Below are 21732 nucleotides of genomic sequence, written 5' to 3' on the forward strand. Positions count from 1 at the left end.
GAAAGTGCTTTGGCTGTGGGCCTAAGTTTAGGTTAATAATGCCTCAGTGCTTGACCAAAAATAATATGGCATGACCTTTCGATTATGCATAGGCTACACAATACTTCTTCAATTCAATAAATGTACATTACAAGCAGAACTCAAAACGTATGCAATTCTTTAAAATATTAGGCAACAATTTCATCAGACAAATCTGATAATTGATTGTGGTTCAAAATTCAAAAGGCACTCACACATCTGGGCTATCTTTGTTGCAGGTGCATGCTAACAGTTGAATAAGATGCGAAAAAAGATCTGCTCTTGCTAGCATCACCGCTCTTTATTAAGCTTTACGTATCGGCCGATATTAGCAAGAGCAGTGTGTGGGTTTCTTCTTTCTCAATTGATTGTGGTTCAAATTAAACGCAAGCGGGATAATTCCTTAACAGTTTTTATTGGCCTGTGTTCAACAAATTAAAACATAATAAAAAAGAAAAAAATGAAATAAATAATGTTTTCATTTATCCAAAAACATTTAATCATGAGATTAACCAAAATGAAGGCTTTATAATCAGTGAACAGATGACAGCAGTATGGTCTAATAAGTTTATAGGCCTACATAGAAGAAAAATAAAGAATCATCTAGAAACACAGTGTGTGACTTGACCTGAGTTTTAATCTGGAAATGCAGAAAAGCAAGTCATCTGTACCATTTTAAAACTGTAAGATGAATGAAACAAGGTACGATCAGTCATGAAATTCCCAAAATTCTGGGTTGTTTTATGATGTGCTGAAAATGACTACGTAATAGCACTAACACGTTTCAGACATTTAGTTAAAATGACAATACCAGTCAGATCTTTTCCATCGTTTTCCATAAATTCTGCAACAATCACTTTTGCCGCAGATTTTCTTACTGTATTCATAGGATATATTCAATGTGTGTAGTGCTGAAAATGGCCCAACAGATAAAAAAAACGTCAAAATTCATGCATTTTTGTTAACCGTCTCCAGTCAAGCAGGCCCTTAACTCTCCTGGGAGGTATCTGTCTGGGGGGTGTCTGTTGATTCAACCTTGTTACCATTTCCCCCCATTTCTTCTTCTTTCTTTCCACTTCCATCCTTTAAACTGTTTCTGTCACTGTCTTTTGAAAGTGAACGTTTGTGCAGACTAGTGATAACTCTGTTTGCATCTCCTTCCATGCTTGTGGCTCTTCCAATGTCTTTGTCGTTTTCCGTGGGTGTCTTTTGCTTTTCACCCACCTCTTCTCTGGGCCTGTCTGCTTCCCTCCCTCTAACCCCTTCGCTCTCCCTACTCATAGGCCTACCTGTCCCCCTGCCCCTCTGCCTTCTATGACTGCCACCCAACTCTCTCCTGTTGTCCTCAGGCAACTGCCGCTCCTGGGACAAGCGGGGCGCTGAGCCCTGGAAGTTCCCCCTGTCTCTAGGGTTACCAGAATGGCCACGCTCCTCAGAGTGGCTTTCTCTGTCTCCATAGTTTCTAATTTCACAGTCCTCTCTGGGTAGGCTTGTTCTCCTGGTATCAGGTGATTGACTATTCTGCCACTGGTCTTCTTTAAAAGCTTCTGGACTGTTGTTCAGCAAACTAATGAGACCCTCCGGGGGAGTGGGGAGTAAACCTCCTTTATGCCTCAACGGTCTTACCACTGGCTGTGGACCGTCAAACCGTGGCTGCCCCCTGTTGTCTGCGAAATTCCCTGGAGATAAGCCTCTGGGCTGGTTGAACCTCAAGGGACGAGGAGCCCTGGGGCCATGGAAACCAGGACGATGTACTTCCCTCGGTCCTCCAAAATTGTTTGTTGTGAAGTGGTCTCTTCTTATAGCTGGAATTCTCATGTCTGGATCTGGGCTTGGGATTTCTGGACACCTGTCTGGTCCTGAACCACTCATGTCTAACTGTAAGATGCTCTGGATAAGAGCGTCTGATGAATTACTCAAATGTAAATGTAAAATGTCTGGCCCTGGACCTCTCCTGTCTGGCCCTGGACCTCTCCTGTCTGGCCTTGGACCTCTACTGTCTGGCCCTGGACCTCTACTGTCTGGCCCTGGACCTCTACTGTCTGGCCCTGGACCTCTACTGTCTGGCCCTGGACCTCTACTGTCTGGCCCTGGACCTCTACTGTCTGGCCCTGGACCTCTACTGTCTGGCCCTGGACCTCTACTGGCTGGCCCTCTCCTGTCTGGCCCTGGACCTCTACTGTCTGGCCCTGGACCTCTACTGTCTGGCCCTGGACCTCTACTGTCTGGCCCTCTCCTGTCTGGCCCTCTCCTGTCTGGCCCTGGACCCCTCATGTCTGGCCCTCTCCTCTCATCCCACATATCTGGCCTTAAAACTCTCATGTCTGGCCCTGGACCCCTCATGTCTGGCCCTGGACCCCTCATGTCTGGCCCTCTCCTCTCATCCCACATATCTGGCCTTGGACCTCTCGTGTCTAGTCCTGGACTTCTAATGTCTGGACCTCTCCTATCACCCCTTATGTCTGATTCTGGATCTTTCATGTCTGGACTGGGACCTCTCCTGTCTGACCCTCTCCTATCACCCCTTATGTCTGGCCCTGGACCTCTCATGTCTGGCCCTGGACCCCTCATGTCTGGCCCTGGACCCCTCATGTCTGGCCCTGGACCCCTCATGTCTGGCCCTGGACCCCTCATGTCTGGCCCTCTCCTATCACCCCTTATGTCTGGCCCTGGACCTCTCGTGTCTGGCCCTGGACCTCTCGTGTCTGGCCCTGGACCTCTCGTGTCTGGCCCTGGACCTCTCGTGTCTGGCCCTGGACCTCTCGTGTCTGGCCCTGGACCTCTCGTGTCTGGCCCTGGACCTCTCGTGTCTGGCCCTGGACCTCTTGTGTCTTGCCCTGGACCCCTCATGTCTGGCCCTCTCCTCTCATCCCACATGTCTGGCCTTGGACCTCTCATGTCTGACCTTGAACCTCTCATGTCTGACCTTGGACCTCTCATGTCTGACCTTGGACCTCTCATGTCTGACCTTGGACCCCTCATGTCTGACCTTGGATCCCTCATGTCTGACCTTGGATCCCTCATGTCTGGCCCTGGACCCCTCATGTCTGGCCCTCTCCTCTCATCCCACATGTCTGGCCTTGGACCTCTCATGTCTGGCCTTGGATCTCTCATGTCTGGCCTCTGACCCCTCATGTCTGGCCTCTGACCCCTCATGTCTGGCCTCGAACCCCTCATGTCTGGCCCTCTCCTCTCATCCCACATGTCTGGCCTTGGACCTCTCGTGTCTGGCCCTGGGCCTCTCCCATCATCCCTTGTGTCCTGCCGTGGACCTCTGATGTCTGGGCCCGGCCCTCTCCTATCACCCCTTGTGTCTGGTCCTGGATTTTTCATATCTGACCCTCTCCAATCACCTCTTGTGTCTGGTTCTGGATCTCTCATGTCTGGACCCGGACCTCTGCTGTCTGGCCCTCTTCTATCACCCCTAGTGCGTGGCCCTGGTCCCATCATATCTGGACTTCTGATGTCTGGCCCTGGGTTTCTCCTTCCCTCACTAATATCAGGATCTCTCCTCTCTAAACTGCTGGACCGCTCACCCTGGTTGTTTGGAGAGGCCCTGTGGGGAAGACCTTGTGAGGGTATCTGGCTTTCTTTCAGAATGTCCCAAGGGCTCTGTATACTGTGCTCCCTTGATGTTACAAGTGAGGCAGGAACAGGTGTTCCCACTGGCTGTGGACACTCAAAACGGAACTGTGGCTGCCCCCCATTGTCTGCAAAATGCCCTGGAGGTAACCCTCTGGGCTGGTTGAACCTCGAGGGACGAGGACCCCAGGGGCCATGGAAACCAGGATGATGTGTTCCCCTTTGATCCTCAAAATGTCCTCTTTGAACAGATGAGGAAATCTTTGGACTGTTGAAATAAGGCGATTGTGGCCTCTGTCCTCCAAATTTAGCTATAGGTGTGAAGTGGTCCCCTTTCACGTCTGGACTTCTCAGGTCTGGATCTGGGTCTGGCATTTCTGGATCTCTCATGTCTGGGCCTGAACTCCTCATGTTTGGATTCCTAATGTTGGGTCCTGGATCCCTCATATCTGGGTGTCTCCGTTCTTTTCTCATATGTGGATCTCTCATGTCTGGCTCTGGACCTGTCTTGTCTCGCCCTGGACCTCTCATTTCACCCCACATGTCAGTCTCTGGCCCTCTCATGTCTGGCCCTGGACCTCTTCGGTCATCCAAGATGTCTAGCCCTCTCCCATCACCCCTCATGTCTGGCCCTGGACTTCGCATGTCTGGGCCTCGACCTCGCATGTCTGGGCCTGGACCTGGACCTTGCATGTCTGGGCCTAGACTCCTCATGTCTGGGCCTGGACCTCTAATGTCTGGGCCTGGACCCCTCATGTCTGGCCCTGGACCTCTCATGTCTGGGCTTCGACCACTCATGTATGGCCCTGGTCCTCTTCTATCATCCCACATGTCTAGCCCTCTTCTATCATCCCACATGTCTGGCCCTGGACCTTGCATGTATGGCCCTGGTCCCATCATATCTGGCCCTGGTCCCATCATATCTGGCCCTGGTCCCATCATATCTGGCCCTGGTCCCATCATATCTGGCCCTCTGATGTCTGGGCCTTGGTTTCTTCTCCCCTCCCTCCTATCGGGAACTGTCCTCTCTAAACTGCTGGACCTCTCACCCTGGTTGTTTGGAGAAGTCATGTGGGGAGGACCTTGTGAGGAAAAATGTTTCTCTCTCATCATCTCTGATGGACTCTGTACAATGTGTTGCTCCTTTATTTCTGATTGAACAGGCCCACCTTCATTGTCATGATGCTGGTTGTTGGCGTCTCTTGTTATTCCTAGCAGCCCTTGAAGTCTGATCACGGGCTGATGTGGATCATCAAACCAGGACCGTGGTGGCTCCCCTTTCTCTGGGAAATGCCCTGGAGATGAGCCTCTGGGCTGGTTGAACCTCGAGGGACGAGGACCCCTGGGGCCATGGAAACCAGGACGATGTGCTCCCCTTTGGTCCTCAAAATGTCCTCTTGGAACGGATGAAGACATCCTTAGACTGTTGAAATGGGGCGATGGCGGTCCTCCAAAGTTAGTTGTTAGTGAGAAGTGTTCCCCTCTCATATCTGGACTCATGTCTTGCCCTTGTCCTATCATATCTGGCCCTTGGTTTGGAGACGCTTTGTGGGGAGGACCTTGTGAGGAAAACAGTTTTTCTCTCATAATGTCTGATGGGCTCTGTACAATGCATTGCTCTAGTATTTCCCGTTGAGAGGCCCTATGCCTATTGTCTTGACGCTGTAAGTTGAGGCCTTGCTGGTTGTTGAGGCCTGTTGGTGGTGATCGCAGCAAGCTTTGAGGAGGTTGTTGATCCCCAGGTTGCTGGGGAGTGGGATTTCCATGGGGCATTTGATGGCCTGCGTACTCAATCTCTCCCTGTGGTGGACGTCCAGACTCAGAACGATCACACAGTGATTCATTAATGTCCTTTCTATCAAGAGGGGGCTGAGGTGAGTCATTAGTCGCCATGACCAGTGCTGGAGCTGGGCTCATAGGACCGATGTCTTCAGGAGCCTCTGGACCCTTGGAGTCTTCTGACACTGGAGGAGGAGAAGACTCCCTTTGACCCTTTGAGACTCCCCTAGAGGCGGAATCTAGTGTTTTTCTTGGTGTAGATGGGGATCTTCTACGGCTACAAGAGCTGCGCCGAGAAGTGCGCTCTTGATGAGGGAGATGGCGGCCTGTGCGGTCAGAGTGGTCACAATCTCTGTGATACGGTTGGCTCCTCTCACCCCGTCTATGTCTGTCCCTTCGCCTATCAGACTGTCCAGGGGACCGCCTGCCAGATCTACGAGGAGGGCTTTTGTGGCGGTCCTTGATTTTACGGTCCCGTCTTTTGGGTGAGTGAGTATCCGGTTGGCTGCTATGCTTACGCCTCCTATCAGGAGTGTCCATGCGCGATGTGCCACGACACGAGCTAGACACCGAGGAGTCACGAGACCGCTCAGAACGCCTTGCTGAATGTGATAGAGTTTTCACCTTCTCTTCTACATTCATGTCTTGCAGCTCATCAAAGATAGTGGCATCCTCTGGGTCGTAAGCTACATCAGAGTCCTGGATCTCACCAGCTTCAGGATCTGAATTATCGGTTGCCTGAATATTTTCCTTTTTAATCTCTTTTACCCGCTTCGGTGTTGCACTGGGCATTTCCACATTTCTTGACTCTGAAAGAGGTACAGTCTTGGTCTCTGTCTTAATCTCTTGTTTTATTGGTACTTCTGTTTTCAAGAGACTCAAAGCTTTTTGATTCGCTGAAGGATTTGCCTCAGACTGCTCTCCTTCAGTCTGCTGTGTTTGGAATTGAGACCGCCCAGATTTAGGAGGGGGAGACATCAAGGCATCGGAAACGGAGAAGTGGGCCATGAACATGCCCACTGCTTCTCTCTGCTGACGCAGTGCCCACTCCTGCTCCTTCAACTGCTGTTTCTGCTCCTCGATCTGCCTGTTGAGCTCCTCAAACATTCGCTGTTGTTCAGTCAGAGTAGCGGCAGAGACAATTACATCACCAGTAATGGGGAGGCTCAGAGGGGCTGGAGTGGGAGCTAGGACTGGGGCTTGTACTGTGACTGGGGTAGGAGCTTGAGCTGGGGTAGGAGCTTGAGCTGGGGTAGGAGTTGGAGATGGGGCTTTTGCTACACCGACCCCATCGTTGTGCATATCCTCAAAGATAGTCTCATCTTCAGGGTCGTAAGCCACGTCGTCATCATCAGCACAAATGGCCAGAGAGGCAGCTTTCGCCTGAAACATTTTATCCGTACAAATTGGCGCAACCAATCCATAGCCCATTGCTGGATCATACTCTTCCCCTGGGTCGTATGGTCGATCATATTCATTTTCCTCCTCCTCAATCTCTTTGACTTTGGATTTCTGCCCGTACTGCTGGACTATTGGATCCACCATTGGGAGAGGGTGAAGAGTGGATGGAGGGGGCACTGCTGCAACTGCTGGGACTGCAGGAGAGTCCATCCCAAACAGTGACTTCAGGATGGTCTGCAGGGGACTGGTGGCGGTGCTGCTAGGTGCAGCGGAGGAGCTAGTGGTGGCAGGTGGGGCAGAAGCAGGCGGAGCAGCTCTAATGGAGGACAGAAGTGATGGGATAGTCAGTGAGCCAGAGGAGGAGGAGTGTGACAGGGATCCAGTGGAAGGAGGGGAACCAGGAAGGGTGGACATGATGGGCATCTCTGGGTCATAGGGCAAGAATTCCTCCATTCTAGGGTCAGACCCATACAGCGAAGGGGGTCTAGGGAGGCCAATATCACTGGGGTCTTTGGACATGTGGATCTTGGGTCTCTTCTCTTGTGGTATGCTTCCCGCACGTTTGGGTTTCTGGCAAATAACCAGTCCCAGGAGAAGATCGGGGCGATTTCTCTCAAGGCCTGTTACATAAAGAGGGTGTAGGGAGATTACTTTGGAATGCTGTCTTAAATAATGCTTGTGTGTGCAAACTTCAGTGTGCCATCTGTATGGCCTTCTACATGTTGGCCTAAATGACAGCATTTTCTTACCTGATCCTTCGAAAGGTTGGAGTTTGGATGGAATGGACTCCTTTGCGCTGACTGGGATGAGGTAGATATCCTTGATGCTGCGGCTTTTGTTGGCCACCACCCCAAAGCGCCGTCTGCTGCTGAAGTAGGAGAACAGAGACGCGTAGGCCTCCTCCTCCTCAGTCGCTGGGTGGAACCGAATCACACACAGCTCCTGTGGACCGACAATCACCTCTTAACATTAAGATACCAACACATACACAGACCCTATCTAAATTGTATAGTTTTTTTTTCTCCATAATGACAGAGGGAGGGCTTGCCTTTGTAACAGAGGCCTTCACTCTCCCGATGTAGTCCCACACAGTTTGAGGCATGATTCTTCCACCAATCTGGATGGTATCAGGCAGGTCCTGAACAAAATAAACTTGTTGTAAATATCCACATAAACAAACAACATAGCAGTTTTGGCTATGAGATGAATTGTCTTAAATGTTCAGAAAGAAACTATCCCAATGCTCGGTAGCAAAGTTATGTTCTGTTATATTTGTTACCTCTTTGAGATATTCGGAGGGCCCTGAGACCAGATAGCCCTTGGTGACGAACTTGGCCACACTGATCATGTTGAAGAAGCCCTTCCACACTACTTCCTGCTTGGCCAGGAACTGGGCCGTCTCCCCGTCTGGAGGGGTGTGGGAGTTCATAGCCCTGCAAACACAACATCCCAATGAGTTCACTACTACCCATTCACTCAGCTGTAAAGCAAATATAGCTCATGCACAGAGGACAAAACAAGACTCATATTATGACTGAAATGACCATGCACTAATTATCTTAAAACCCTTTCTTATCAAGGTTCACTTGTAGTGATGGTGACAAGCTGAGAGGAGATACCTTGAAGAGGATGCAGATGATCCAGATGAACCATAAAAGGATGAGGAGGATGGCTTCATCAGGATAGATTTCGGTAATGCTGGCATTGGTGGCAGGGATGGGGGGGGTGGCAAAGGCATGAATGGCTTGCTCAGAGTACCACTCTGTTTCACAGGGACATAAAAGACTGGTGGAAGTGGGGCTGTAGATAAGGCGACACTTGCCATGGCAGGAGTGCAGTTGTCAGCTGTGCGGGGGTCACCATACAGAGCAGCAGAACGGTTGCCAATGGTGCGGGGGTCATGCCTTGTGATGGTTACCGTAGAAACAGCCGGGATCATGACTGGGGTATACATTCTGGACGGTGTCTTGGCTTTGCAGTTTTCTGGAATAGGGGAGGCGGGAGAATCCATAACAGGGGAGGCAGGGGATTCCAAAATGAGGGAGGCGGGAGATTCCATTGTTGGAGAAGCCGGAGATTCCATTGTGGGAGAAGTGGGGGATTCCATGATGGTTAAGGCAGGGTCATCCTCCATTACTGGGGAAGCAGAGGAATCCATGGTGGGGGAGTCGGGGGATGCAAGGAGGGGTAATTCATCTCCAGCTGGAGATGTTCTGAGATCTGTTCTGGCATACATCCAGGGTGGCCGAGACGGCCTGTCTCTCCATTGGTCTGGTTTGGTGGAGGACAACGATGACCCAGAGAGTTTAGGCTTCTTGGCTAAAGGCTCCGCCTCATCCTCGACTGATATCTGACCTGAAGGGCAGAAACAGACACCAACCCACACAAAACATCTGTTAGCAGCATCATCACCCTCTACAGAATACAGAATGCATTAAATCATTAATTTGACGTTGGGAGTGATTGTAGTTGATATCAACACTGGAGCCAACCCTGTTGCCCTTCACGATCATAGTTTGACACATTGCAAAAGACAAACAGAATTTTATGGTGTTTGTTGGATGTTGTGATGTGTACACTGTAATTGTGCTTTCTCTTTTTTCCATTTACCTGTGCAGATCTTGCACTTGAGGTCAAACAGGTGAGCTCTGTGCTCGGCAGTTGTGTCTTTCAGCATGCAGATGAGGATGTCTGGCACTGAGCTGCTCTGGCTCGACTGGTTAGGTCTGGCATTAGGGGCAGCATGGAGAGTGGTCTTCTGTTCCTGAGAAAAGAGGATCATGTCACACTCTCATTTACTAAAATGTTACAACACAGATTCACACTCTCACGCACAAACACATACACAAATCTAATAAAACGTATGGCACATTTGAAGATGAAACAAAACATCTAGGAATCAGTTCATCAACATGACCAAACAATACATGTTAGATAACATGTCAAAGGTACAGCCATGCAAGACGTGGAGGTCATGGGCAATTCCACGGTAACATAATGATGCTTTGTGCGGTGCCATCATTCTGCTACCAAACATCTATAAAGTTAATGTGTTTTTGTAAAAAAAATCTGTGGAAATTCTTAACAGTCGTCCTTCGGGCATAGAGTTTTGCAATCATTGTTTTTTGTTTCACTTTGCAATCATTGTTTTTTGTTTCACTTTGCAATCATTGTTTTTTTTAAGTGAACACCTTCATATTGAGTTGCACACCCCCAGCATACAACCCAGCAGCATTGCAGTTCTTGACACAAACCGGTGCGCCTGGGAACTACCCTGTTCAAAGGCACTTAAATCTTGTCTTGCCTATTCACACTCAATGGCACAGATACACAATCCATGTCAGCTGTCTCAATGCTTAAAAATCCTTCTTTAACCTGTCTCCTCCCCTTCATCTACACTGATTGAATTGGATTTAACAAGTGACTTCAATATGGGATCATAGCATTCACCTCGATTCACCTGGTCAGTCTGTCATGGAAATCAAATCAAATGTTATGTCACATGCGCCAAATACAACAGGTGTAGACCTTACAGTGAAATGCTTACTTACAAGCCCTTAACCAACAATGCTTTAAGAAGTTAAGAAAAAAATGAAAAGAAAATAGAAAATAAAAGTAACAAATAATTAAACAGCAGCAAGCAGGTCTGGGTAGCCCGTTGATTAGCTGTTCAGCAGTCTTATGGCTTGGGGGTAGAAGCTGTTAAGAAGCCTTTTGGACCTCGACTTAGCGCCAGTGATGTACTGAGCCGTACGCTCTACCCTCTGTAGTGCCATGCTTGTAGGAGGCCGAGCAGTTGCCATACCAGGCAGTGATGCAACCAGTCAGGATGCTCTCGATGGTGCAGCTGTAGAACCTTTTGAGGATCTGAGGACCCATACCAAATCTTTTCAGTCTCCTGAGGGGGAATAGGCTTTGTCGTGCCCTCTTCACGACTGTCTTAGTGTGTTTGGACCATGATAGTTTGTTGGTGTGGACACCAACGAACTTGAAGCTCTGAACCTGTTCCACTACAGCCCTGTCGATGATAATGAGTTGCGCACCCCCAGCATACAACCCAGCAGCACGGTCCTCCTTTTCCTGTAATCCACAATCATCTCCTTTATCTTGATCACGTTGAGGGAGAGGTTGTTGTCCTGGCACCACACGACCAGGTCTCTGACCTCCTCCCTATAGGTGGTCTCATTGTTGTCGGTGATCAAGCCTACCGCTGTTGTGTCATCAGCAAACTTGATGGTGTTGGAGTCGTTCCTGGCCATGCAGTCATGAGTGAACATGGAGTACAGGAGGGGACTGAGCACGCACCCCTGAGGGCCACCCGTGTTGAGGATCAGCGTGGCGGATGTGTTGTTCCCTACCCTTATCACCTGGGGGTGGCCCGTCAGGAAGTCCAGGATCTAGTTGCAGAGGGAGGTGTTTAGTCCCAGGGTCCTTAGCTTAGTGATGAGCTTTGAGGGCACTATGGTGTTGAATGCTGATCTGTAGTTAATGAATAGCATTCTCACATAGGTGTTCCTTTTGTCCAGGTGGGAAAGGGCAGTGTTGTGGATCTGTTGGGGTGGAATGCAAATTGGAGTGGGTCTCGGGTTTCTTCAGATTTGTCAAATGGAGGGCGAGGGAGAGCTTTGTACGCGTCTCTGTTTGTGTAGTAAAGGTGGTCTAGAGTTTTTTCCCCTCTGGTTGCACATTTAACATGCTGATAGAAATTAAGTAAAACTGATTTGAGTTTCCCTGCATTAAAGTCCCCAGCCACTAGGAGCGCTGCCTCTGGATGAGTGTTTTCCTGTTTGCTTATGACCGTATACAGCTCATTGAGTGCGGTCTTAGTGTCAGCATCTGTCTGCGGTGGTATATAGACAACTACGAACAATATAGATGTAAACTCTCTTGGCAAATAGTGTGGTCTACAGCTTATCATGAGATACTCTACCTCAGGCGAGGAAAACCTCGAGACTCCTTTGATTTCGTGCACCAGTTGTTGTTTACAAATATGCATAGGCCGCCTCCCCTTGTTTTACCAGAGGCCGCTGTTCTATCCTGCCAAAAAAGCTTAAAACCCGCCAGCTGTATGTTAATCATGTCGTCGTTCAGCCACGACTCGGTGAAACATAATATATTACAGTTTTTAATGTTCCGTTGGTAGGATATACGTGCTCGTAGTTCGTCTATTTTATTATCGATTGATTGTACGTTGACTAATAGGACCGATGGTAGAGGTAGATTACCCTCTCGGTGACGGATCCTTACAAGGCACTCGGACCGTCGTCCATGATACCTCTGTCTTTTCTTCCTGCGAATGATGAGGATGAGGGCCTTGTCTGGAGTAAATCCTTCCCATTCGACTCATCGAAGAAGAAGTATTCCTCCGGTACGGGGTGAGTAATCGCTGCCCTGATGTCAAGAAGCTCTTTTCGTTCATAAGACACGGTGGCAGAAACTTTATGTACAAAATAAGTTACAAATTACGCAAAAAAACATACACAATAGGTTACGGGATCGTAAATGGCAGCCATCTCCCTCGGCGCCATTGTAACAGATAAGAGCATAATGTTAACATTCATAATGTTTTGTATACTCAGTGTACATACCATGTGTCTATTTGTCCTGGGGGGAAGATTGGGTAGGTCAACCTTCACTGGCTCAGGCGCTGGATTTGGAAGTACACATGGGGCTTTGGGAACAGACTCCTGGACCTGCAAGACACACCGACAACAATCAGGGAATTAGAATACAGCACCTCAATCAACTAGTAAAGTTATGGGTGATCAATACAGTTCTCATTGAAGTATGATAATGGCCTTCTTTAGTCATTTACTAGTCCCTAGTAGATGCTTTGTAGATGTGCAGTAGATTTTCAATAACTGTCAACAACATTTCAACTAACTATTCACTAACCCTAAACTAAACCCTTACCCAAACCTTTATTCTAAACTTAACCAAGCAGTTGCTTATAAACAGACAGTTTGTTGATAGTTTGGCCATCTGTAGATCATCTACATGACATGACCAAAAGTATGTGGACACATGCTCATCAAACATCTCATTCCAAAATCCTGGGCATGAATATGGAGTTGGTCCCCGATTTGCTGCTATAACAGCCTCTACTCTTCCGGTTAGGGTTTCCACTAGATGTTGGAACATTTCTGTGGCTTCCATTCAGCCAGAAGAGCATTAGTGAGGCCGGGCACTGATGTTTGGCGATTAGGCCTGGCTTGCAGTTGGCGTTCCAATTCATCCCAAAGGCGTTTGATGGGGTTGAGGTCAGGGCTCTGTGCAGGCAAGTCAAGTTCTTCCACACCAATCTTGACAAACCATTTCTGTACGGACCCCCAAGCCTCCAGTGTAATGGATTCTCCCGTCTCCCCCTATTCCGGAAAACTGCAAAACCAAGACACCGCATGGGGACATTGTCATGTTGAAACAGGAAAGTGCCTTACCCAAACTGTTGCCACAAAGTTGGAAGCACAGAATTGTCTAAAATGTCATTGTATGCTATAGCATTAAGATTTCCCTTCACTGGAAATAAAGGGCCTAGCCCGAACCATGAAAAACAGCCCCAGACCATTATTCCTTCTCCACCAAACTTTACAGTTGGCACTATGCATTCAGGCAGGTAGCGTTCTCCTGGCATCCGCCAAACCCGAATTAGTCTGTTGGATTGCCAGATGGTGAAGCGTGATTCATCACGCCAGACAACGTGTTTCCACTGCTCCAAAGTCCAATGGCAGCCTCAGATGGTGATCTTAGGCTTCTGTGCAGCCGCTCGGCCATGGTAACCCATTTCATGAAGCTCCCGAAAGAACAGTTATTGTGCTGACGTTGCTTCCAGAGGCAGGTTGGAACACTGTAGTGAGTGTTGCAACCGAGGACAGATGATTTTTATGCGCTTCAGCAGTCGGCGGTCCCATTCTGTGAGTTTATATGACCTACCACTTTGCGGCTGAGCCGTTGTTGCTCCTAGACATTTCCACTTCACAATAACAGCACTTACAGTTGACCGGGGCAGCTCTAGCAGGGCAGAAATTTGACAGACTGACGTTGAAAGTTACTGAGCTCTTCAGTAACGCCATTCTACTGCCAATGTTTCACTATAGAGATTACATGGCTGTGTGTAGCAACGGATGTGGCTAAAATAGCCAAATCCACTAACTTGAAGGGGTGTCCACATATGTTTGTATATATTGTATTTGGGACTATCCAAATATGGTGTAACTGACTGCCATACTAAAAAAGAGAAAGCTATCATAATTATACTCTACCGCTAGAGCGTCCCTTTTGCTCGTCTCAGACACCTTTGTGGCCTGCATGTCCCGCTGGCTCATCCTGGCCAGTCTGAAGGCACTGACTTCACCACGGATGACGCTGTAGAACAAACCCTGGAGACCCACCCCACCACAATCAGTGAAGCGTTCAACTACATAGTGAACTAGATGTCTACTTTGTGAGAAAGGGGCACATTTGTTAAATTGAATAGTGGATTTGACTACTTTTTGAATGAAGGGCACTAACTGTATAGCAGATAGTTTTATTATATAACTGGAGTTGAGATTGTATTCTTATGATAAGGCATGTGTTTTTTCTGCCATCTGAAGACAAACCTTATTTTTGGGGTCTTTAAGGTTGAACATGATGGTTCGGTACTTGTTCATGTACTTGCTGTCTGTGTTGTTAAATATGTTAAACATCTCTGTCTCGATGCTGGTGACCAGCTTTCCCACTTCACTCTCAGACCTCTCCAAATCGTCACAGTCGCACACCCTTATAAAATCAAAATGCAATTAGTCATCTTTCAATAAAAATGTTGTCCTACACTCAAAAGAGCTCAAGCAATGCTGCTTTGTCAACCAATGTCATCCAGTGTGTGTGTGTGTGTGTGTGTGTGTGAGAGTGAGTGAGTGTGAGAGTGAGTAATGCTATCCACCATCTCTATATGCTTGCATCTTTCTATATTCACCTCTTGAACAGGATGTTGGTAAGAGAGCGTTGGATGCTCTGCCTGACCTGGTTATTGGCTGGCTGGGGGGGTCTGGAGGAAGGGGCGATTGGGGCTGGTGCCACAGGCAGGGTCCTGGTTTCATTCAGTGGGACTGGGGGTGAAGGTGAGGGTGGAGTGGGGGTGACAGGCTGCTTCTTGGGGATGGTGAAGGAGGTCTTGACGATCCTCAGGGCCCCTGTTTCGTGGTGTCTGGAGACTGAGATGTTCGGGACCTCAGGGGACGGACAGAAGCTTGATTTGGGGGGGTTGGGTTGTTTGACAGGGGGCGTATCCTCAGAGGGTTTCTTGGAGACACTGCCGATGTTTGCTGGTCTCTTGGTTTTTCCTGGAGCACCTCGCAGAGGAGGAGCGGACTCAGTGATGTTGTCTGAAGGAGAGCTTTGTGGAGAATGTGTCTGAGGAGCCATGGGCTCAATCTCAACCTGCTCACTGGCACTTTTTGCTGTTAGAAAACAGAATAACAGGGGAGCTGAATCAGTGCTGATAAGTAAATATGGCATCTGGTAGCTATGACTGGAATCAACAAAACTTGTAATAGGAAGTCAGTGTAATAAGCTGTGAGGTAAATTTGTAAGCGTATGTATAAGCGTGTTTTAACCAGTTAAGCATGAATTGTGTATGCATGTGATTAACCACTACCATTAAGACAGCTTCACTACCATTAAGACAGCTTCACTACCATTGAGACAGCTTCACTACCCTTGACTAAGACAGCTTCAATATGGTATTTCTTGGCCTGAGAAATCAGTGTGAATGTGTACTCTCTCTAAAAGTGAATACTGCTAGGAGAAGCAGTAATATAATAAACCCTGAGAGAAAGATTTTAAAGCCACCGTCTAATATTAAGATTGAGTTATGTCAACTGGTTAAATACACCCCTCAATATAGAAGAAATACCTCAATGGGAATAGGTTTGTTTTACCTGATAATTACCAAAAAAAAGATAGCTTTGAATTGTAGACAAATGATGTAGAGCTTTAAATCATGTTTGTAAAAGGTAATGTTGCTCTCATGGAATGTTATTGCTTGAATACATGTTATTTGCGTGGGAAAATGTGATGGGATGTATTTGCACTATTGTCTATGTTTTTGTTAATGGCCCACTTATTGTACAGTGTGGCTTTAATTCATTGCTCAATTCATTACTCGAAATAAGAGTCCCACTTTGTGTTAGCCCATTGTGATGTTGTGCCATTGTGAACATCACAGCTAGTAAAATCCCAGGTAGGGAAATTATGAGTTTTCTTTGTCAGCTAAATGTAAGTATTTTGATTGAGAACAGTAAGGTAAGGGAAGAGGGCAGGATATGATAACGGGAAAACCAAAATATTTATGCCGCTAACAATGTTTAAGAACGGACTGTTCATACATAGCATACTTAGATTGTAGTTGTTACAAATACTAAGCAACAAGTGAATATAACACATTTACATCAAATTAACGGGGGGGGGGGTTGCTGGCATCCCATGTCAGGTGACGCCTTCTGCCATTTAGGCAAGACAAGACACCCTTAACCCAATGCTCTGCGGCTGACCCTGTGATGCGTACAGCCTCTCGTGTATGTGTGTGTTTGCGTCGGCTCTCTCAGGTAGTTGGGTGCCGGTGTTGTGACAGCTAAACTATAACCTATAACCAGATTTACATCCAACCATTTGATGCAAGTAAAATGTTGGATACAAAAATGTCATGACAGGCCTGATGGAAACAGAAAATTTGCCGGTTAACTTTCCAAATGTCGATAAAAACAAAATATGCTTGACAAAGGTGGGATCTTTTTGTGTCTGTAAAAATAAGTGAAATGTCAGTGGAAACGCTTTTACAGTGCATTCGGAAAGTATTCAGACCCCTTAACTTTTCCGCATTTTGTTACGTTACAGCCTTATTCGAAAATGGTTTAAATATTTTTTTCCCCCCTCATCAGTATACACAAAATACTCCATAATGACAAAGCATAAAGAGGTTTTTAGAACATTTTGCAAATGTATTAAGAATAAAAAACGTAAATATCACAATTACATAAGTATTCAGACCCTTTGCTCAGTACTTTGTTGAAGCACCTTTGGCAGCGATTACAGCCTCGAGTCTTCTTGTGTATGACGCTACAAGCTTGGCACTGCAGATTTTGTCAAGCTCTGTCAGGTTGGAATGGGGAGCATCGCTGCACAGCTATTTTCAGGTCTCTCCCGACGGTGAAGCATGGTGGTGGCAGTGTCATGCTGTGGGGATGTTTTCCAGTGGCAGGGACTGGGAGACTAGTCAGGATCAAGGGAAAGATGAACGAAGCAAAGTACAGAAAGATCCATGATGAAAACCTGTTCCAGAGCGCTCAGGACCTCTGATAGGGGCGAAGGTTCACCTTCCAACAGGACAACAACCCTAAACACACAGCCAAGACAACGCAGGAGTGGCTTCGGGACAAGTCTCTGAATGTCCTTGAGTGGCCCAACCAGAGCCGGGACTTGAACCCGGTCTAACATCTCTGGAGAGACCTGAAAAGAGCTGTGCAGTGCTCCCCCATCCGACCTGACAGAGCTTGGGAGGATCTGCAGAGAAGAATGCGAGAACCTCCTTAAATACAGGTGTGCCAAGCTTATAGCGTCATACCCAAGAAGACTCAAGGCTGTAATCGCTGCCAAAGGTGCATCAACAAAGTACTGAGTAAAGGGTCTGAATACTTATGTAAATGTAATATAAATTATTGTTTTTATTTATTTTTTGGGGGGGGAAAGAATCTAAAAACTTGTTTTTGCTTTGTCATTATGGGGTATTGTGTGTACATTGATAAGGAAAAAAACTATTCCTGTTGAACGTGGAACGAGGGAGAGCTCAGTTTTGTTGTTTTGAAAGTGTATTGGAAAGTTCTAAGTAGCTAGCTAACTTTTAGTTTGGATTCTGTGACCCAGTTGAGATCAGTTGCAGGGACTGCTAGTCTCTGTCCAGTGATCCTGCCGACCAAGGATGTGTCTGAGGAGCTATTTGGGGTAGCAGCTAACTAGCCTGCAGTTTGTTGTTTTCAATCTTCCCTGTGACCTGCCCTGTCTGGAACTGCGAGGAGTAACAGCCTAACATACGTTGCTAGCTACCATGACAAAGACCAAAGCCGGTGGGAGTACCGTTTGAGGACAGTGGTGTCTATCACACGTGAAGGATCTTTTAAAACTAACAAAAATAGTTATACAAGCAGTAGTTAAAACAACAAGAAAATTGCTTCTAATGTTTTGTGCAAATACTGGTTGATTCAACTAATAATAGAATGGACGACCTGACCAGAGAGGTCCAGGACCTGAAGAACTGTTTGCAGTTCTCCCAGGGTCAGCTCGATGAGTTGAAACAGGAGAACGGCAAGATAACAGCAATCTGTGAGTCATTGAGAAAGGACATTTTTTTTATGTGAATCCATGATAACAATGATGGAGAAATCAGATTATCTCGAGGGACAATAAAGGCTGAACAAAATGGTTGTGGGCAGAATTGCAGAATCTCCACATGAGACCTGGAGTCAGATAACAAAGTTAGGGAAATGATCTCTGAGAAATTGAAGATGGACCACAGGAAGATTGAGGTGGAGCGCACCCAAAGGACTGGAAAACCCATTACAGGCCCAGGTGACAGGCCCAGGCCGATAGTGGTCAAGTTCCTGAGGTTCAAGGACAAGGTAGCTGTTCTGGAAAGAGCCAAGAACTTGAGAGGAATGTACAATACCAGGCAAAAGTTTGGACACACCTACTCATTCCAGGTTGTTTTTTTTTTTTTACAATTTTCTACATTGTAGAATAATAGTGAAGACAACAAAACGATGAAATAACACATATGGAATCATTTAGTAACCAAAAAAGTGTTAAACAAATTAAAATATGTTTTAGATTTTAAGATTCTTCAAAGTAGCCACCCTTTGCCTTGACGACAGCTTTGCACACTCATGGCATTCTCTCAACCAGCTTCATGAGGTAGTCACCTGGAATGCATTTCGATTAACAGGTGTGCCTTGTTAAAAGTTAATTTGTGGAATTTCTTTCCTTCTTAATGCGTTTGAGCCAATCAATTGTGTTGTGAAAAGGTAGGGGTGGTATACAGAAGATAGTCCTATTTGGTAAAAGACCAAGTCCATATTATGGCAAGAACAGCTCAAATAAGCAAAGAGAAATGACAGTCCATCATTACTTTAAGACATGAAGGTCAGTCAATCCAGAACATTTCAAGAACTTTGAACGTTTCTTCAAGTGCAGTCGCAAAAACCATCAAGAGCTATGATGAAACTGGCTCTCATGAGGACCGCCAAGGAAAGGAAGACTCAGAGTTACCTCTGCTGCAGAGGATAAGTTCATTAGAGGTACCAGCCTCAAAAATTGCAGCCCAAATAAAGGCTTCAGAGTTCAAGTAACAGACACATCTCAACATCAACTGTTCATAGGAGACTGTGTGAATCAGGCCTTTATGGTCGAATTGCTGCAAAGAAACCAATATTAAAGGCCATCAATAAGAAGAAGAGACTTGCTTGGGCAAAAAAACACAAGCAATGGACATTAGACCGGTGGAAATCTGTCCTTTGGTCTGATGAGTCCAAATTTGAGGTTTTTGGAACCAACTGCCGTGTCTTTGTGAGACGCAGAGTAGGTGAACGGATGATCTCCGCATGTGTGGTTCCCACTGTGAAGCATGGAGAAGGAGGTGTGATGGTGTGTGGGTGCTTTGCTGGTGACTGTCTGCAATTCATTTAGAATTAAAGGCACAATTAACCAGCATGGCTACCACAGCATTCTGCAGCAATACGCCATCCCATCTGGTTTGTGCTTAGTGGGACTATTATTTGTTTTTCAACAGGACAATGACCCAACACACTTCCAGGCTGTGTAAGGGCTATTTGATCAAGAAGGAAAGTGATGGAGTGCTGCATCAGATGACCTGGCCTCCACAAATCATCCGACCTCAACCCAATTGAGATGGTTTGGGATGAGTTGGACCGCAGAGGGAAGGAAAAGCAGCCAACAAGTGCTCATCATATGTGGGAACTCCTTCAAGACTGTTGGAAAAGCATTCCAGCTGGTTGAGAAAATGCCAAAAGTGTGCAAAGCTGTCATCAAGGCAAAGGGTGGCTACTTTGAAGAATCTCAAATAACACTTTTTTTGGTTATTACATAATTCCATATGTGTTATTTCATAGTTTTGATGTCTTCACTAATATTCTACAATGTAGAAAATAGTAAAAATAAATAAAAACGCTTGAATGAGCAGGTGTCCCCAAACTCTTGACTGGTACTGTATACATCTTCCTCAACGAGGACTATCCTGAAGCTGTGCGCCAGAAGAGGAAACAACTTATCCCAGTCATGAAAGCTGCCAGAGTGAGTGGGGACATTGCTTACATCTGCTATGACTGGCTCATTGTCCACCCTCCCTCCCAGAAGCCTGGAAGGGTTGAGAGAGCCAAGCCTATGGTTTCGTAGCTTCAACCCCGCAGCACACACACCAATTGATTATGGACTGCAGAAGGTATATTTTTTTATCTTGCATTGTTTGCTCTTTTCAGTATTATGTCTATCTCTGATAAGCTACCGAGGAAAGGGCTGAAAATAGCCCATATTAATATATGTAGCCTTAGAAATAAGGTTCATGAAATCAATAATCAGTCATATATTACTTGATGATACAGAAGTACCAATACAAGGATATAACATCTATAGAAGAGACAGAAATGCTTATGGGGGAGGTGTTGATTATATATCTCTCAGCAAAAAAAGAAATGCCCTATCACTGTCAACTGCGTTTATTTTCAGCAAACTTAACATGTGTAAATGTTTGTATGAACATAAGATTCAACAACTGAGACAAACTGAACAAGTTCCACAGACTTATGACTAACATAAATTGAATAATGTGTCCCTGAACAAAGGGGGGGGGGGGGCAAAATCAAAAGTAACAGTCAGTATTAAGTACTGCAGTGCATGCATCTCCTCCTCATGGACTGCACCAGATTTGCCAGTTCTTGCTGTGAGATGTTACCCCACTCTTCCACCAAGGCACCTGCAAGTTCCTGGACATGGCCCTAGCCCTCACCCTCCAAACCAACAGGTCCCAGACATGCTCAATGGGATTGAGATCCGGGCTCTTCACTGGCCATGGCACAACACTGACCACAAGCAGTATGGCTGGTGGCATTGTCATGCTGGAGGGTCATGTCAGGATGAGCCTGCAGGAAGGGTACCACATGAGGGAGGAGGATGTCTTTCCTGTAACGCACAGCATTGAGATTGCCTGCAATGACAACAAGCTCAGTCCGATGATGCTGTGACACACCGCCCCAGACCATGACGGACCCTCCACCTCCAAATCGATCCCGCTACAGAGTACAGGCCTCGGTGTAACGCTCATTCCTTCGACGATAAATGCGAATCCAACCATCACCCCTGGTGAGACAAAACCGCGACTCGTCAGTGAAGAGCACTTTTTGCCAGTCCTGTCTTGTCCAGCGAAGGTGGGTTTCTGCCTATAGGAAACGTTTTTGCCGGTGATGTCTGGTGAGGACCTGCCTTACAACAGGCCTTCAAAGCCCTCAGTCCAGCCTCTCTCAGCCTATTGCGGACAGTCTGAGCACTGATGGAGGGATTCTGCGTTCCTGGTGTAACTCGGGCAGTTGTTGTTGCCATCCTGTACCTGTGTGTGGTGTGATGTTCGGATGTACCGATTCTGTGCAGGTGTTGTTACACATGGTCTGCCACTGCGAGGACGATCAGCTGTCCGTTCTGTCTCCCTGTAGCGCTGTCTTAGGCGTCTCACAGTATGGACATTGCAATTTATTGCCCTGGCCACATCTGCAGTCCTCATGCCTCCTTGCAGCATGCCTAAGACATATTCACGCAGATGAGCAGGGACCCTGGGCATGTTTCTTTTGGTGTTTTTCAGAGTCAGTAGAAAGGCCTCTTTAGTGTCCTACGTTTTCATAGCTGTGACCTTAATGG

The 21732-nt window shown here is 46.9% G+C and overlaps 1 protein-coding gene across 7 annotated transcripts in view; it reads right to left on the reverse strand.

The window, feature by feature from the left end:
* Positions 1-414: 414 nt before the first annotated feature.
* LOC106571967 (death-inducer obliterator 1) overlaps positions 415-21732 on the reverse strand; it is a 78664-nt gene continuing 57346 nt past the window's right edge. Inside the window, exons 7-17 of one of the 7 annotated variants that reach the window (XM_045695940.1) lie at positions 14735-15218; positions 14379-14538; positions 14040-14156; positions 12369-12473; positions 9391-9544; positions 8400-9135; positions 8060-8213; positions 7829-7918; positions 7530-7722; positions 3119-7400; positions 415-2902 (exon numbers count right to left, since the gene is read on the reverse strand). In XM_045695940.1, the coding sequence (XP_045551896.1) occupies positions 1006-2902; positions 3119-7400; positions 7530-7722; positions 7829-7918; positions 8060-8213; positions 8400-9135; positions 9391-9544; positions 12369-12473; positions 14040-14156; positions 14379-14538; positions 14735-15218 (8372 nt within the window). In that variant the 3' untranslated portion in view covers positions 415-1005. Of the gene's footprint in view, positions 7401-7529; positions 7723-7828; positions 7919-8059; positions 8214-8399; positions 9136-9390; positions 9545-12368; positions 12474-14039; positions 14157-14378; positions 14539-14734; positions 15219-21732 lie in introns of all 7 variants that reach the window. The other 6 variants (XM_045695937.1, XM_045695939.1, XM_045695938.1 and 3 more) reach the window with 6 other exon arrangements.

The sequence above is a fragment of the Salmo salar genome, chromosome ssa15 (genome assembly GCF_905237065.1).
Source record: "Salmo salar chromosome ssa15, Ssal_v3.1, whole genome shotgun sequence".
NCBI classification, from domain to species: Eukaryota; Metazoa; Chordata; class Actinopteri; order Salmoniformes; family Salmonidae; genus Salmo; species Salmo salar.